This window comes from Oncorhynchus keta, chromosome 1 (assembly GCF_023373465.1).
Source record: "Oncorhynchus keta strain PuntledgeMale-10-30-2019 chromosome 1, Oket_V2, whole genome shotgun sequence".
Classification (NCBI taxonomy): domain Eukaryota; kingdom Metazoa; phylum Chordata; class Actinopteri; order Salmoniformes; family Salmonidae; genus Oncorhynchus; species Oncorhynchus keta.
Genome location: NC_068421.1, coordinates 38,428,370 through 38,444,841, shown reverse-complemented (window position 1 = coordinate 38,444,841; position 16,472 = coordinate 38,428,370). Strand labels below are relative to the sequence as shown.

Genomic DNA, 16,472 nt, shown 5'->3' with positions numbered 1-16,472 from the left:
TGCATGCGGTGGCCAGGGAGCTTGGGTTTGTGAAGGATTTATGAAGCGCGATGAGGAAACTGATGTGCTCCCACTGTAAGTCCTGCTCACCTGACGGGGAGTCCAGGGTGTTTCTGATTGGAGGGCGGAGGGTTAGAAAGGGTTCCTATTGGCTGATAAAGGCGTTGGAAAAAGCTTTAATTAAGAGACATGTACAGTAGCTCAGATGTCATGGCCATTGGGTACTATTAGGGTTTGCCGGTGGAGGTTTTAAAAAAAAATATATATATATATATATATATATATTTCACTATGTCAGTTAAGAACAAATTATTTTTTTACAATGACGGCCTACACCGGCCAAACCCGGACAACACTGGGCCAATTGTGCGCCACCCTATGGGACTCCCAATCACAGCCGGTTGTGTTTCAAATATTTTTTATTAAACACACACAAGAATGGTGTATAGGTAGGTATACATGACAGGTATACAATTCTTATCTAAACATAAAAGAGCAGACAGGAACAACAAGACTCAGAGTTCTGGGTGCAGAACAAATAATACAGAACACGACATACAAAACCAGGACAAGTAGAAAGAAAGAGGGAAGATGTCCCCCCTATCCCCCCCCCCCCATCCCCTATTCCCCATCCCAACTGCCCAAAGATAGATGAAAATATTACAATTGAGAGTGCGTTAATAAGTACAAATTCACAGCACCGACTCGTCCAAATAGGAGGGGAAAGCAAATTCACAGCACCGACTCGTCCAAATAGGAGGGGAAAGGCTGCCAGATTTGATCAAATATTGATAATTTATTGTTCAGAATATATCTAATTCTTTCTAAGTGCACAGTGTTTGCCAATTCACTGAGCCATAATTTGGTAGAGGGCGCTTCCCTCCTTTTCCAAATCAACAAGATTAGTTTTTTTGCCGAGATGAGACCATACGAAATTAGTTGTTTTTGGGGGTTGGTTAATCCGTTTAGGGACTCAGATACTCCCAGGATTATCAGAAGCGGGTCTGGATCTATTGAAGTCTCCAAAACTTCAGAGAGGATCCTAAAAATTCCACACCAATAACCATGCAAGCTAGAGCATAGGGCAAAAGCAGTGGAGTAGTGTACCCTGCGCAGCCTGACATTTATCACATGTAGGGGATGTGTCAGGAAATATCCTATGCAGTTTAGTTTTGGAATAGTGTAATCTGTGTAATACCTTGAATTGTATGAGACGATGTCTGGAATTAATGGAGCATGTGTGGATATACTCCAAGCTCTCTTCCCAGTCTGCCACTGAGATGTCAGTCCCTAGTTCTTCCTCCCATTTTCAGTAGAAGATGTGCTAACAGATTGAAAAGCATCATATAGACGCGATATCAGTTTATCTGAGGTGGGGCATATTTTTATGCATCCGTCAAACATGGAAGGTTTAGCATTCCCAAATGTTGGGAGGTGTTTTCTAACGTAGTCTCTAATTTGAAGGTATCTGAAAAAATTACTTCTGGGAAGATTAAAAGTTTCCCTCAGCAGCTCAAAGGAAGCAAAGGTCCTTTCTATGTATAAATCCCCTATGGTACTTATCCCCAACTCTCCCCATCGCTCAAAGGTGTTATCAAGGTTAGAAGGGGCAAAGGAGGGATTCCTGGCGACAGGGAGCATGAATGACATTGGTCTGAGCTCAAAGTGGACTTTAATTTGCTTCCAGATTCGGACTGTGCTATGTATTATAGGATTGTTACAATAAAGTGACAAGCGACAGGCGACAAAATCACAGCGCCAATAGAGAAGGGGTGACACTCCTCACGCTCCATACTAAGCCAGCTGGATGATGGAAGTACGTCATCCAGTAGAAACGTAACAACACGGAGGTTAGCGGCCCAGTAATAAAATATAACATTTGGGAGAGACAATCCTCCCATCTTGGATTTACAGAGGTGTTTTTTTACCTATCCTGTGTGTTTTATAATCCCAGATGAAAGGATTGATAATTGAGTCCAGTTGTTTATGAAAGGATTTTGGTATGAATACTGGGATGTTCTGATATAGGTAGAGCAGTTGTGGGAGGAAGACCATTTTAATGGCATTAATTCTTCCGAGCAGAGAAATTGGGAGAGTTCTCCAAAATAGTATGTTTGCTTTGAGTTTTTCTCAAAGCAAAATTCTCTTTAAATAGTAAGGAGTATTGTTTGGTAACTACAATTCCTAGGTAGGTAAATTTTTCTGAAGAACTTAAATGGGAGATGTTCTAGCCAGGAGGTATTTTGCGACTGTATGGGCATTAATTCACTCTTGTTCCAATTTATTCTGTATCCCGAGAAGGTACCAAACAAATTTATCACATCAAGAATAGCTGGGATACTAGCCTGGGGTTCTGTTACATAGAGGAGGATGTCATCTGCGTATAGGGAGATCTTATTTAGAGTATGTTTAGTATTATAGCCGTGTATTGCTGCATGAGATCTAATCGTCTGAGCGAGCGGTTCGATAATTAGGGCGAAGAGCATAGGCGACAGCGCACAACCCTGCCTTGTCCCCCTGTTGAGGTTAAATCGGGGCGACAATGATTGATTAGTGAGTATTCTGGCACAGGGGTTCCTATATAAAAGCTGGATCCAATTTATGAACCTATCTCCAATATTACATTTCTGTAGGACCTTGAATAGATAGGGCCACTCAACTTGGTCAAAGGCCTTTTCGGCGTCAAGAGATATGACGGCAAGGTCCACGTTGGGTAACCTCTGAGAATACATAATATTGAAGAGGCGCCTGAGATTGAAGAATGAGTTTCTGTTAGGGATAAAGCCGGTCTGATCCGAATGGACCAATTTGCCAATTAAAGTGCTAAGCCTGTTAGCCAGAGTTTTTGCTAAAATCTTTTGGTCTGTATTAAGGAGAGATATTGGTCTGTATGACCCTACCTCTTCTGGATCTTTACCCTTCTTATGTATAACTGTAATGAACGCTTCGTCCAAAGTAGAAGGGAGAGCTCCATCCTCATTGGCCTGAATCAACATTTTGTGCAGATAGGGGGAGAGCATGTTGCTGAATGTTTTATAGAATTCACCAGGGTATCCATCTGGACCCGGGGTCTTGCCACTCTTTAATTGAGATTTAATTGTTTCTCAAATTTCATCGAGATATTTCCTTATTCAGGAAGTTAGAATCTTCCTGGTTCAGGGCAGGAAGATTACAGTCCTCCAAAAATGTTTGCATAATTAAGGGGTTAGGATCCGCTTTAGATGTATATAGAGTCTCATAAAACTGCCGGAATCTGTCATTGATGTCTTTGGGGGAAGAGAGTAATTCCCCAGATGCAGATTTAACCCCGTGAATCATTCGGTCACTCACATTTTTTCGAAGTTGTCTGGCGAGTAATTTGTGTGGTTTGTCACCAAACTCAAAATATTTTTGCTTGGCATAGAGAAAAGATTTTGAAATTTTAGCTGAGAGAATCTGATTATATTCAAATTTTAAAGAGGTAATTTTTTTATGTTTCTCCATCGATGGGTGGCTAGCATTCTCCCTATCCAGTAAGTGAATTTGTCCCTCTAGTTCTTCCAGTTTTCCTCTGTTTTGCCTACTCCTGGCAGCCTGAAAGGAGATGATACAGCCTCTCAGATAAGCCTTCAGTGTTTCCCACAATAATGCTGGGGAGGTCTCTGTGTTGTCGTTGGTATCAAAGAAAATTTTAATTTGGTCTTTAAGATATTCACAGAATGTTGGTTCTGTGAGGAGCTGAGGATTCAGCCTCCAGACCCTCTCGTTTGGTACAATGTCACCCAATCTCAGGGAGAAGGTGAGTGGACTGTGGTCCGAGATTATAATATCATGATACCTCACATTACAGGTATAGGGGAGTAGTCTAGCATCCAACAAAAAGTAGTCAATTTGAGTGTAAACCTTGTGAACATGAGAGTAAAAGGAGTATTCCCTACCCGTAGGGTTAGCGATCCTCCATATATCAAATAAGTTTGAATTTTTTATGTAGGTATTCAAGAATTCGCTTGAATAGGAGGTAGGGGTTCGCTGGGTAGAGGATCTATCCAAATATTGGTCTAGCACACAGTTAAGGTCCCCTCCAATGACCAGGTTAGTATGGGAGATATCTGGAATCAGGGCAAGGACTCTTTTGAAAAAAGAGGGGTTGTCAATGTTTGGCCCATAGATATTTAGTAGAGTTACTGAGGTAGAGTGGATTTCTCCTATTGCGATCACATACCGACCCTCTTTATCCGCAATAGTGGTTTTATGTAGAAAGGGAACTCCTTTCCGTACCAGAATCGCTGTGCCTCTCGTTTTGGCAGAGAAGTTAGAGTGATACACTTGCCCCACCCACCTACACTTAAGTCTGCTATGAGAGTTATTCTTCAGATGGGTTTCTTGCAAAAATATAATATCAGACGAGAGTGCTTTCAAGTGGGCTAGGACCTTGCCCCTCTTAATTGGTTCGCCCTCCTCTCGTTTGTAGTTCCTATGGTGGCCTGCATACCATGTAACTTGATAAAAAGGTAAGAAAGCGCACCAAACCATCACGATCAGGATATGTAGCACCTACACCCGAGCAGTATCCAACCCACCCCTCCCCCCCTGCAAGCACCTTTACTTCCCACCCTGTTTCCCCTAATTTCCCCAACACTTACCCCCCCCATCAACCCACATTTAACAGGCATGTACAAACAGGAGAGAAAAAATAGGAAAAATAAAAATAATAAACACATTGTCTGGCCGATGCCAAAGAACCACGGTGCGACCTCGAACAAGAGGTAAAACAAAACTAAAATCCCAACTATACGTTCACCTCTCACTATCCTAGAACTTCTACTAACATATGAACTGAGGAGGCTCCCGCGAGTTAAGTGTTCAGTTAGCATCTAATAAACCTAAACCGAAAAAGTTGCAACTTAAACATATTGCGCATTTAAGCGTCATCCTGGGTCAATCCCAGAGATAAGCAAGATATTGCCTCAAAATAATATTGCTAAGCACTGCCAGTCAAAAAATAAACCATCCGCAACCGACATAGTCAGCCGTACCTTTACATACTGTGGGTCAGGAGATCGGAACAAGGATTTGTTAAATTAAACGTTCCCCCCCATAACAAAAATATGTTTAATAAAAAATAAATAAAAATACATACCTTATATATATATATATACCTTATATATATATATACATACATACATACATACATACATACATACATACATACATACATACATACATACATACATACATACATACATACATACATACATACATACATACATATACACACACATATATATATACATACATACACACACACACACACACACACACACATACATACATACATATACATGTATGTATACATACCCACACAAAAAAAATCATTTAAAAAAATATATATTTAAAGAATATGTATATACATCCATATGCACACATATACATACAAACATTCATACCCCAGAATAACAATCTACACCTACACATACATAAGCACTACAGAGGGCTGGTGGGACTCTAGTCGGGAGAGAGGCCCGCGGCCAGACAAAGGCAGAACGGCACAAAACATCAACTTGCTAACCAGGCGTCTGCCCCCTCCCAACCATCACCCCCAGTCCCCTGCAAGCAATAAATAAATGGTATGGTAGTAAGAGTGATGTAAGGATTGTAAAATAAATAACGAAACAAAACAAAAGTGGGGGAATATAAGTATATCCGTCCGAAGGTGTCAGTGATCAAACCTGGAAGTAAAAAATATACATCGCTGAGCACAGCCGGGATGAAAGTGAATTTAACGTTAAATGAGAGCTCTGACCGCCATCCATTGGTCTGCTCAGCGTCTTACATGTTCGGTAGCCCTTGTTGAGCCCGTTTAATACGTTTTCACCCAATATGGTATAGTATGGATTTGAGTCCATGAGCACACCCTAACACGCAACAACAAGGCACTCTAACCTGTACGGGGGATTGGTGTATATCCCCGGATAAACTTCTCTGCGTCCAAAACCGAGGAGAGCCAAATCTTCGCACCGGAAGGCGGGGTAATTCTTAGTCTTGCAGGGAAGAGTAAGGCTGGGCGAAGATGGAGTTTGTAGAGTTTGGTCATGACATCTCTGTAGTCAGCGCGATGCTTTGCCACATCAGGCGCATAATCCTCATAGACACGGAATGGATGCCCTTTATGTGACAGGTTGCCCCTCATTCGAGCTTCATGCAGGATAAGATCCTTGGTCTTGAAACTGTGACAACAGATTATTACTGGGCGAGGACGTTGGCCCGGTCCAGGCACTGGGACAAGGGAGCGATGTGCGCGGTCCAGCTGGGGATCCGAATCCAAAACATCCGATCCCATTGCATCCTTCAATAGCTTAGCGAAGAAGTCGGTAGGGCGAGAGCCCGCCTCTATCCCCTCTGCCAGACCAACAACGCAAAGGTTATTACGTCTGGATCGGCCCTCCAGGTCCACCACTTTCACAGAAAGCCTCTGCACAGTATCCTGCAATGACGTGCATAGCTTCTCTAACTCGTCGATCCTACCAGCGTTGAATTCAGAAGCTTTCTCAAGGTCCACAATACTCTGGCCATGCGAAGTGACCGTTCGAATGACGCTCTCGATTTTGGTGTCCAGCTCAGCAATAGTGGCCTTAAGATCCTCAGCTATAGCAACACGTAGCTCCCCCAAAGCCCGGGTAAGTTCTGTAAGTGTCACGTTGTTGTATGTGCCTCCCGCCAATGTCTGTCTCGTTGTTTAATGGGGAGTAGGCCTCCGCTGTGGATTTATTGTCCTTTGGTCGCTTATTACTCGGCATTTTCATATAAAAAGTTACAATCTTGTATTAGAAAGAGACGTTTGTTGTAAAAAGTGCCATAAAGTAGGTTAAATTAGATTATTTCGCAAAAAAGTTGCAGGAGCCTCTCACGCACAGCCGTTCACTCCAACATGCTAGCTCCGGCCCTCCCACAGCCGGTTGTGATACAGCCTGGATTCGAATTTTATTTATTTATTTTATTTCACCTTTATTTAAACAGGTAGGCAAGTTGAGAACAAGTTCTCATTTACAATTGCGACCTGAATCAGGGTGTCGCCTCAAGCACTGAGATGCAGCGCCTTACACCGCAGCGCCACTCGGGAGCCCCAAAACTCTTTTAGCAGAGGATGGTTTCGATCCATCGACCTCTGGGTTATGGGACCAGCACGCTTCCGCTGCACCACTCTGCTTCCCGAATGGGTTGTAGACATCTGTGGATAAGTAAGAGAGAACCTGGGCCCGTATGTATCAAGCGTCTCAGAGTAGCAGTGTTCATCTAGGATCAGGTTTCCTCTGTCCATATAATCGTATTCATGATTGGGCAACTCTGATCCTAGATCAGCATTCTTACTCTGAGACGCTTTACAAATACAGGCCCAGTTATTAAGGTGGTAACCCTCCTAGATTTCTGATAAGCCACCTCTCCTTCGATAGGGAAGGCCACAGTAGTGACACTACTGCATGTGAGAACCCCTCATTGTGAAACAACTTCTGCTCCCCGACTAATTCACTTTCTGTTTTGAATATACTCGATATACTGTGTCGAGTGGCTGAGTTTTCAATTTGCATTTTCGGCATATGTCTGCCAGGTTATATTATATCCATTCTCATTGATTCAGACATCCCCTTACATTTATTCAGTAAGCAGGCGCTCTAACACACACAGTCTTATACACGGCGTAAGGCTCTGACAGCATGCAACAAGCCGAGCTAAACAAGAGGATACTGATGTCCTTTTTAATCAGGAGGAAAACCAATACTGTTCACCGAGATATGTTTGTGGTCCTCTGTATAGCTCTGTTGGTAAAGCGTGGTGCTTGCAACGGCAGGATAGTGGATTCGATTCTTGGCGACCGCACGTACATAAAATGTATGCACCCATGACTGTAAGTCGCTCTGGATAAAAACATTTGCTATATATTATATATTTATCAGAAGAAAGAGCAAAGCGGGGAGAACTGGAGCGATCGAAAAGAGCTTAAAGGGATCCTCAGGGATTTTGACAAATCTACTTCCCCAGAGTTAGATGAACTCGTGGATACCATTTTTATGTCTCTGCGTGCACTTTGAAGGAAGTTGCTAACTAGCACTTGCGCAATTGCTAACTGCAATACATCCAGTTAGCATTGCCTCAGAAAACTACCTCAAACTTCCTTCATACTGGATACAGAGACATATAAATGGTATCCAATAGTTCATCTGACTCTGGAGAGGTAGATAAAGGGCCTCATTGCGAAAATCCTGAAGTATCTTTTTAAGTGCAGCTATCCCTCAGAGATGCCTCGGATTCGGAGGAGTCATTTTCATTCCAATAATTAACCTTTGTTTATCTTTGGTCACTACATATAGGGATCATTCCCTATATCCAATAGACCTACAGTACCAGTCAAAGGTTTGGACACACCTACTCATTCAAGGGTTTTTCTTTATTTTTACTATTTTCTACATTGAAGAATAATAATGAAGACATAAGAACTATGAAATAACACATGGAATCATGTAGTAACTAAAAAGTGTCAAACCAATCAAAATATATTTGAGATTCTTCAAAGTAGCCATCCTTTGCCTTGAAGACAGCTTTGCACACTCTTGGAATTCTCTCAACCAGCTTCACCTGGAATGCTTTTCCAACAGTCTTATAAGAGTTCCCACATATGCTGAGCACTTGTTGGCTGCCTTTCCTTCACTCTGCAGTACAACTCATCCCAAACCATCTCAATTGGGTTGAGGTTGGGTGATTGTGGAGGACAGGTCATCTGATTTAGCACTACATCACTCTCCTTCTTTGTCAAATAGCCCTTACACAGCCTGGAGGTGTGTTGGGTCGTTGTCTTGTTGAAAAACAAATGATAGTCCCACTAAGCCCAAACAAGATGGGATAGAGTATTGCTTCAGAATTCTGTGGAAGCCATGCTGGTTAAGTGTGCCTTGAATTCTAAATAAATCACAGACAGTGTCACCAGCAAAGCCCCCCCACACCATCACACCTCCTCCCCCGTGCTTCACGGTGGGAACCACACATGCGGAAATCATCAGTTCACCTATTCTGCATCTCACAAAGACACAGCGGACAGATTTCCACTTCTAATGTACATTGCCTGTGTTTCTTGGCCCAAGCAAGTCTCGTCTTCTTATTGGTGTCCTTTAGTAGTGATTTCTTTGTAGAAATTTGACCATGAAGGCCTGATTCTCCTCTGAACAGTTGATGTTGAAATGAGTCTGTTACTTGAACTCTGAAGCATTTATTTGGGCTGCAATTTCTGAGGCTGGTAACTCTTATCCTCTGCAGCAAAGGTAACTATGGGTCTTCCTTTCCTGTGGCAGTCCTCATGAGAGCCAGTTTCATCAAAGCACTTGATGGTTTTTCGACTGCCCTTCAAAGTTCTTGACATTTTCCGGATTGACTGACCTTCATGTCTTAAAGTAATGATAGACTGTCTTTTCTCTTTGCTTATTTGAGCTGTTCTTGCCATAATATGGACTTGGTATTCAATCTGTTAATTTAAATTCCAGGTGACTACGTCATGAAGCTGGTTGAGAGAATGCCAAGAGTGTGCAAAGCTGCCATCAAGGCAAAGGGTTGCTAATTTGAGGAATCTCAAATATCAAATATATTTTGATTTGCGTAACAATTTTTGGTTACTACATGATTCCATATGTGTTATTTCATATTTCATTTTTTGATGTCTTCACTATTACTCTACCATGTAGAAAATAGTCCAAATAAAGAAAAACCCTTGAATGAGTGGGTGTGTCCAAACCTTTGACTGGTATTGTACATAGATTTTAATATTAATTTCACACGGTTCTGGTGCATACTTGTTTTCAAATCAACCTGATTCGTAACTTGGTAAATTTCCTCTCTTTTTTGTCCTTCCAGGTGTTACGTGGATGATAAGGTGTCCAAAGTTGCCTGGCTCAACCGATCCAACATCATCTTCGCTGGGGAGGACAAGTGGTCGCTGGACCCACGTGTGGACCTAGTGAACAAGGGCCAGCTGGAGTACAGCCTTCGCATCCAGAAAGTGGATGTGTACGACGAGGGCTCCTATACATGCTCCATCCAGACCAAACAGCAGTCCAAGACCTCTAATGTACATCTCATTGTCCAAGGTAGGCACTAGCACAATTAACCAATCAATCAACCAATAAATCCATCAATCAATCCAAAAAGTGTATTTATAACGCCCTTTTTACAGTAAAAGTTTTCAGTAACTTGGCCATTATTAAGTTCTGAACGAACAGTAAAGTAAAAACTCAAATGGACGACTAGAAACAGCTCAAACCCAGTTTTTTCACCACTGGGTCATACAGCAGCAAAGACAAAAGACATGTTTATACAAAGCACATATCTTTATACACTCCTACTGGGCGGAGTCAACTCCTTGCATGTCTAAGATACACAATCCTCATTAGTTAGGCAGAAACACAGTAGGTCCCTCTTCCTGGTATTGTTATGGCCCTGCCTAAGTCTAGGACCGTGTGTGTGTGTGTGTGTGTGTGTGTGTGTGTGTGTGTGTGTGTGTGTGTGTGTGTGTGTGTGTGTGTGTGTGTGTGTGTGTGTGTGTGTGTGTGTGTGTGTGTGTGTGTGTGTGTGTGTGTGTGTGTGTGTGTGTGTGTGTGTGTGTGTGTGATAGGACTATAATCAGATGGTCTTCGGGGGCCACCTCCCAGCAGTGTCTTCTCTCTTCATCTGTTGACCTTATCTCGAGTTGAGTTCCACATCCCTTATGGTCCTGGTTCCTCGGCAACTGGCCTGCCTTATCAACAACTAACACTAGACTCTTGCCCTTTGCCTCCCTCCTTAGGAACATTCATATTCAACAATAACATACTTGAACAGAATATTAACTTTCTGCACTTCCCCTTTTCTCTCTCAGTAACTTTCCACACACCTAGTTCCTCTTGACCCTTCATTGACCCCTAACATATACATTCCTTATACATGTAAAGTAATAAATAAGTTCTAGTATGGTAACATGACTAAGTATATTTCTAGCTAGAATCTAACTCCATGTACTGTACGTAGCTGCCTGTCTCAAGACTAACAGTCCACCATCTTCCTCCATCAACCAGCAGCCCACCTATGGGTCTCTGTAATCTCCTTGTCTTCCATATTATCTGGACAGCTGACAGGGAGTTCTCTTTAGCTGTCAAGAACTCCTTATCAACTGTCCACACAGTATGAAAGACAAGGAGATGTCTGTCTGCTCAGCAGAATGTAGATCTGAGTCCCTCGCTGTGAGGTCTTGTTTCTTGCCGTTTCCCCTGAAGCAATTTCCAGTAGTTCTTTACCTTTGTCTTGGTGCACTTGTTCTGCATATCAAACCTGAAGCTGAAATTCAAGTTAACCCATTAATGTTAATTTGTTTGTGCAATAATAGTTTGTGCAATAATTTTGTCTATATTCTGTCTAACAGCACCATTAATGGCAGCACCACCCGTCTATTGCAAATGAATCTCAGACAAATAGTGATATGATTAGGGGTGGAAGATGGATGATAACCCAAGATAGCATTTTACCACACAAAAGCGACAGGAGAACGCTGTCTGTTGAAGAGCTGCGATGAAGAGCTGATCTATTAATAGCACTGAAAGGTCAATACATGAATTGATGCTTGTGCCATGTTCTAAGTGGATCTGTTCCAGCAAATTGTTCCCTGTTATCAGAATCCCATTGGGTTCAATTAGACACTGCTTGATCATTGGTTCTTCTCATATAGTCTTCCTGTGTTTCCATTTACCTGCACATATTTCATGACTGACATTTAGAGCTAAAAATGGATTCTACATAGTTTTTCACCATTCATTACTTTTTCTCTCCAGTAGTCCTCAGTCCTAGTCTTCAACTGTTATGTGGATATGAGATAACATTAGCCTGGTCTCAGGTCTGTTTGTGCTGTCTTGCCAACTCCTATAGTCATTGTTATAACAATGTGACAAAATGACCATATGAGTTGGCAAGACAGCTCAAACGGATCAGGGACCAGCTTACTTCTTCCTGTGGGAAGCATTGTATTAATTTCCTCCCCCCATGCTGAAACTATGGCGTCATATTGAAAGCATATCACATCCCACCGTGTTAGTAATAGTAGAATTCTGGCTGGCTATAGGAGAAAGTCACATCGTCATCACACCATTCAATTATCCAACACACATTTACTGCTGAATAGAGAATTTTTTGCACATAGTTTAGGGCGGAAATGTCTGCCAGACCAAGTGAAACGCTGTGTGTGGTGTCCCTTTCAACGACACATAAGGAAACTCCAAAAGAAGAGTAAAACAAGTTAAATGGCTAGTCACCCTTCCTTCTTTTATGAAAGTGTTTCCAGCAGCAAGCAGCCCAATGCCTCTTCCTGCTAGTTAGCTGGCGGAGACCATGCTCATGTAACCGAAGCTGACACACTTTCTGCTAGCAGGGACACCAATGTAATTGGAAAACAAATGAGTAAATTTGCTGTGAATAATAAAGCCATGAACTTGCAGCGTGCTTAAAGGCATTGGCGCTCAAAGACAGGGTCATTGCACATGACGCAAATCACAATATGGCGATTTTGCCAGCCCGTTCGCTTTTGATTTGAATGAAACCCGAGCTAGCAGTTGATGTGGAGCTGTTGAAAGTCTGTGTGACGATGATACTCCGACACCATTGGTTGACTTTAGTGTTTGCTTGGTATATGAGAGAGTGACAGTGTATCAAGAGCAATGTGTGTATGCTGGTCATTGAAATCTGTCAATAAAATGGATTCCATGATGTCTCCTATTGCAGCAGGCAACAGTAAGCTGTTTTTTTTGTGCGGCAAACGGGACCGCTTTGTCAGCAGATTTTTATCAGGATGGATTTGTTCGCTTTTGAAATTAATGTCAGCATTATTCAATCTTTATTCAAAAATCTAAATCATTTAAATTAGAGCGCTAAGCAGCAACACAGGGTTCTTAGCAGAAAAGCACACAGATCTACCATGCAGTGAATAGATACTGCTATAAACGCTGATGGCCCGCAAGCCAGGTTTTCAGATGCAAAAAAATATATAAAATATATGTATATAGTATCAGTCAAAAGTTTGGACACACCTACTCATTCAAAGGTTTTTCTAAATTTGTACTATTTTCGACATTGTAGAATAATAGTGAAGACATCAACACTTTGAAATGACACATATGGAATCATGTAGTAACCATAAAAGTGTTAAACAAATCAAACTGTGTTATATTTGAGATTCTTCAAAGTAGCCACTCTTTGCCTTGATGACAGCTTTGCACACTCATGGCATTCTCTTAACCAGCTTCACCTGAGCACTTGTTGTCTGCTTTTCGTTCACTCTGCGGTCTAACTCATCCTAAACCATCTCAGTTGGGTTGAGGTCGTGATTGGTGTGATTGTGGAGGCCAAGTCATCTGATGCAGCACTCCATCACTCTCCTTGGTCAAATAGCCCTTACACAGCCTGGAGGTGTGTTGGGTCATTGTCCTGTTGAAAATCAATATAGTCCCACTAAGCGCAAGCCAGATGGGATAGCTTTTTTTGCCATAATATGGACTTGGCTATTTTCTGTATACACCCCCCCCCCCTACCTTGTCACAACACTGAAAACTGATTGGCTCAAATGCATTAAGAAGGAAATAAATACACTCCAGGTGACTACCTCATGAAGCTGGTTGAGAGAATGCCAAGATTGTGCAAAGCTGTCATTAAGACAAAGGGTTGAAGAATCTCAAATCTCAAATACATTATTGATTTGTTTAACACTACTCTTTTTTATATATTTTTTTTTTACACTTTCATTGTTGGACCAAAAAGATTGTTTTAACACCAGGAAATTCACTCCAAGTGATTTTAATTTTGGAAAACTGTTCCCAATTATTACCACTCATAATAGAGAGACATATGTGATCGTATACAAATAATAATAATAAATAATAATTGACTGGATTTAATAGCGCTTTTCTCCCAAATGAGGTATTCAAAGCATTTTACATAGTAGGAGGAAACTCACCTCATCCACCATCAATGTGTAGCACCCACCTCAGTGATGCACGGCGACCTTTTTTGTGCCAGAACGCATATCAGGTGAGGAGTGATGCAGTGCATTCGGAAAGTATTCAGACGCCTTGACTTTTCCACATTTTGTTACGTTACAACCTTATTCTAAAATGGATTCAATTGTATTTTTTCCTCATCAATCTACACGTGATACCCCATAATGACAAAGCAAAAACTGTTTTTTAGATTTATTTGCAATTTTCTAACAAAATGCAGACCCTTTACTCAGTACCTTGTTGAAGCACCTTTGGCAGCGATTACAGCCTCAAGTCTTCTTGGGTATGATGCTACAAGCTTGGCACACCTGTATTTGGGGAGTTTATCTCATTCTTCTCTGCAGATCCTCCCAAGTTCTGTCAGGTTGGGTGGAGAGCGTTGCTGCACAGCTATTTTCAGGTCTCTCCAGAGATGTTTGATCGGGTTCAAGTCCGGGCTCTGGCTGGGACACTCCAGGACATTGATACTTGTCCTGAGGCCACTCCTGCGTTGTCTTGGCTGTGTGCTTAGGGTCGTTGTCGTGTGTTGAAAGGTGAACCTTCGCCCCAGTCTGAGGTCCTGAGCGCTTTGGAGCAGGTTTTCATCAAGGATATCTCTGTACTTTGCTCCGTTCATCTTACCCTTGATCCTGACTAGTCTCCCAGTCACTGCCGCTGAAAAACATCCCCACAGCATGATGGTGCCACCACCATGCTTCACCGTATCGATGGTGCCAGGTTTCTTCCAGAAGTGACACTTGGCATTCAGGCCAAGGAGTTCAATCTTGGTTTCATCAGACCAGATAATCTGGTTTGTCATGGTCTGAGAGTCTGGGTATTCCTCGTTCATGGGAAATAATTGCAATCCCCAATCTCTATCACGAGTGGGGTTCATCGGGTTACGAGTGGGGTTCATTGGGTTCCTTTAAGTGACTTTTAGAAAACTCCAAGTGGGCTGTCATGTGCCTTTTACTGAGGAGTGGCTTCTATATGGCCACTCTACCAGAAAGTCCTGATTGGTGGAGTGCTGCAGAGATGGTTGTCATTTTGGAAAGTTCTCCTGTCTCCACAGAGAAACTCTGCAGTTCTGTCAGAGTGACCATCGGGTTCTTGGTCACCTCCCTGACCAAGGCCCTTCTCCCCTTATTGCTCAATTTCACTGGGCAGCGAGCTCTAAGAAGAGTCTTGTTGGTTCCAAACTTCTTCCATTTAAAATTATGGAGGCCACTGTGTTCTTGGGGACCTTCAATGCTGCAGACATTTTTGGTACCCTTCCCCAGATCTGTGCCTCAACACAATCCTGTCTCGGGGGTCTCCAGACAATTAATTCAACCTCATGTCTTGTTTAGTACTGTTTTGACTCACTGTCAACTGTGGGACCTTATATAGAGAGGTGTGTGCCTTTCCAAATCATGCCCAATCAATTGAATTTACCACAGGTGGACTCCAATCAAGTTGTAGAAACATCTCAAGGATGATCAATGGAAACAGGATGCACCTGAGCTCATTTTCGAGTTTCATAGCAAAGAGTCTGAAAACCTTTTTAAAATGTTTTATACACTTGCATAAAGTTCTAAAAAAATCTGTTTTTGCTTTGTCATTATGGGGAATTGTGTGCAGATTGATGAAAGTAAAAAAAATGATTTAATCCATTTTAGAATGAGGCTGTAACATAACAGAATGTGGAGAAAGGGAAGGGGTCTGAATACTTTCTGAATGCACTGTACATGCCAATTAGGAATGAGAGGGATGATTAAGTGGCCATGATGGATTGTGGGCAGGTTGGAAATGTATTCATGACTGGGGTGAACACCCCTACTCTTACAATAAGTACCAATGGGATTTTCAATGACCACAGAGAGTCAGGACACCCATTTTAACATTCCATCCGAAAGACTGCACCCAGCGCAGGGAAGTGTCCCCAAATGTAATCAGGGTTTGAAATGATTAAGTTTTAGTCAAATATTATTTCTGTTTAGGCTTCTTGCGGTCAATTTGCTATGTAAAAATATTTGTCTTATAAGTTCCAGCACCCCGACCATCTGCTCAAGAATAAATTGTCCCGCAGCTGAATCTAGTTGATGATCCCTTCCCTACTTGTTTACAAAATTGGTCAAAACACTCATTTGTGTTTTCTTTACCATCACCATATGAATAACCATTAGCAACCTCCTGCTGGGTTGCCTCGGCTGTCTTTCAATGCATGAGATTGTCGTTATTTGGCTAAGGATTAACACAAAGTCCACATGCCACAAAGGGTTGAAGAATCTCAAATCTCAAATACATTATTGATTTGTTTAACACTACTTTTTTATATATATATATTTTTTACACTTTCATTGTTGGACCAAAAAGATTGTTTTAACACCAGGAAATTCACTCCAAGTGATTTTAATTTTGGAAAACTGTTCCCAATTATTACCACTCATAATAGAGAGACATATGTGATCGTATACA

General features: G+C 41.9%; 1 protein-coding gene across 3 annotated transcripts in view; it reads left to right on the top strand.

The window, feature by feature from the left end:
* LOC118384704 (limbic system-associated membrane protein-like) overlaps positions 1-16,472 on the top strand; it is a 1,031,328-nt gene that overhangs the window by 974,714 nt on the left and 40,142 nt on the right. For all 3 annotated transcript variants that reach the window (XM_035771464.2, XM_035771456.2, XM_035771448.2), the window contains one exon: positions 9,877-10,109. In XM_035771464.2, coding sequence (XP_035627357.1) covers positions 9,877-10,109 — 233 coding nt within the window. The remainder of the gene's footprint in view (positions 1-9,876; positions 10,110-16,472) is intronic.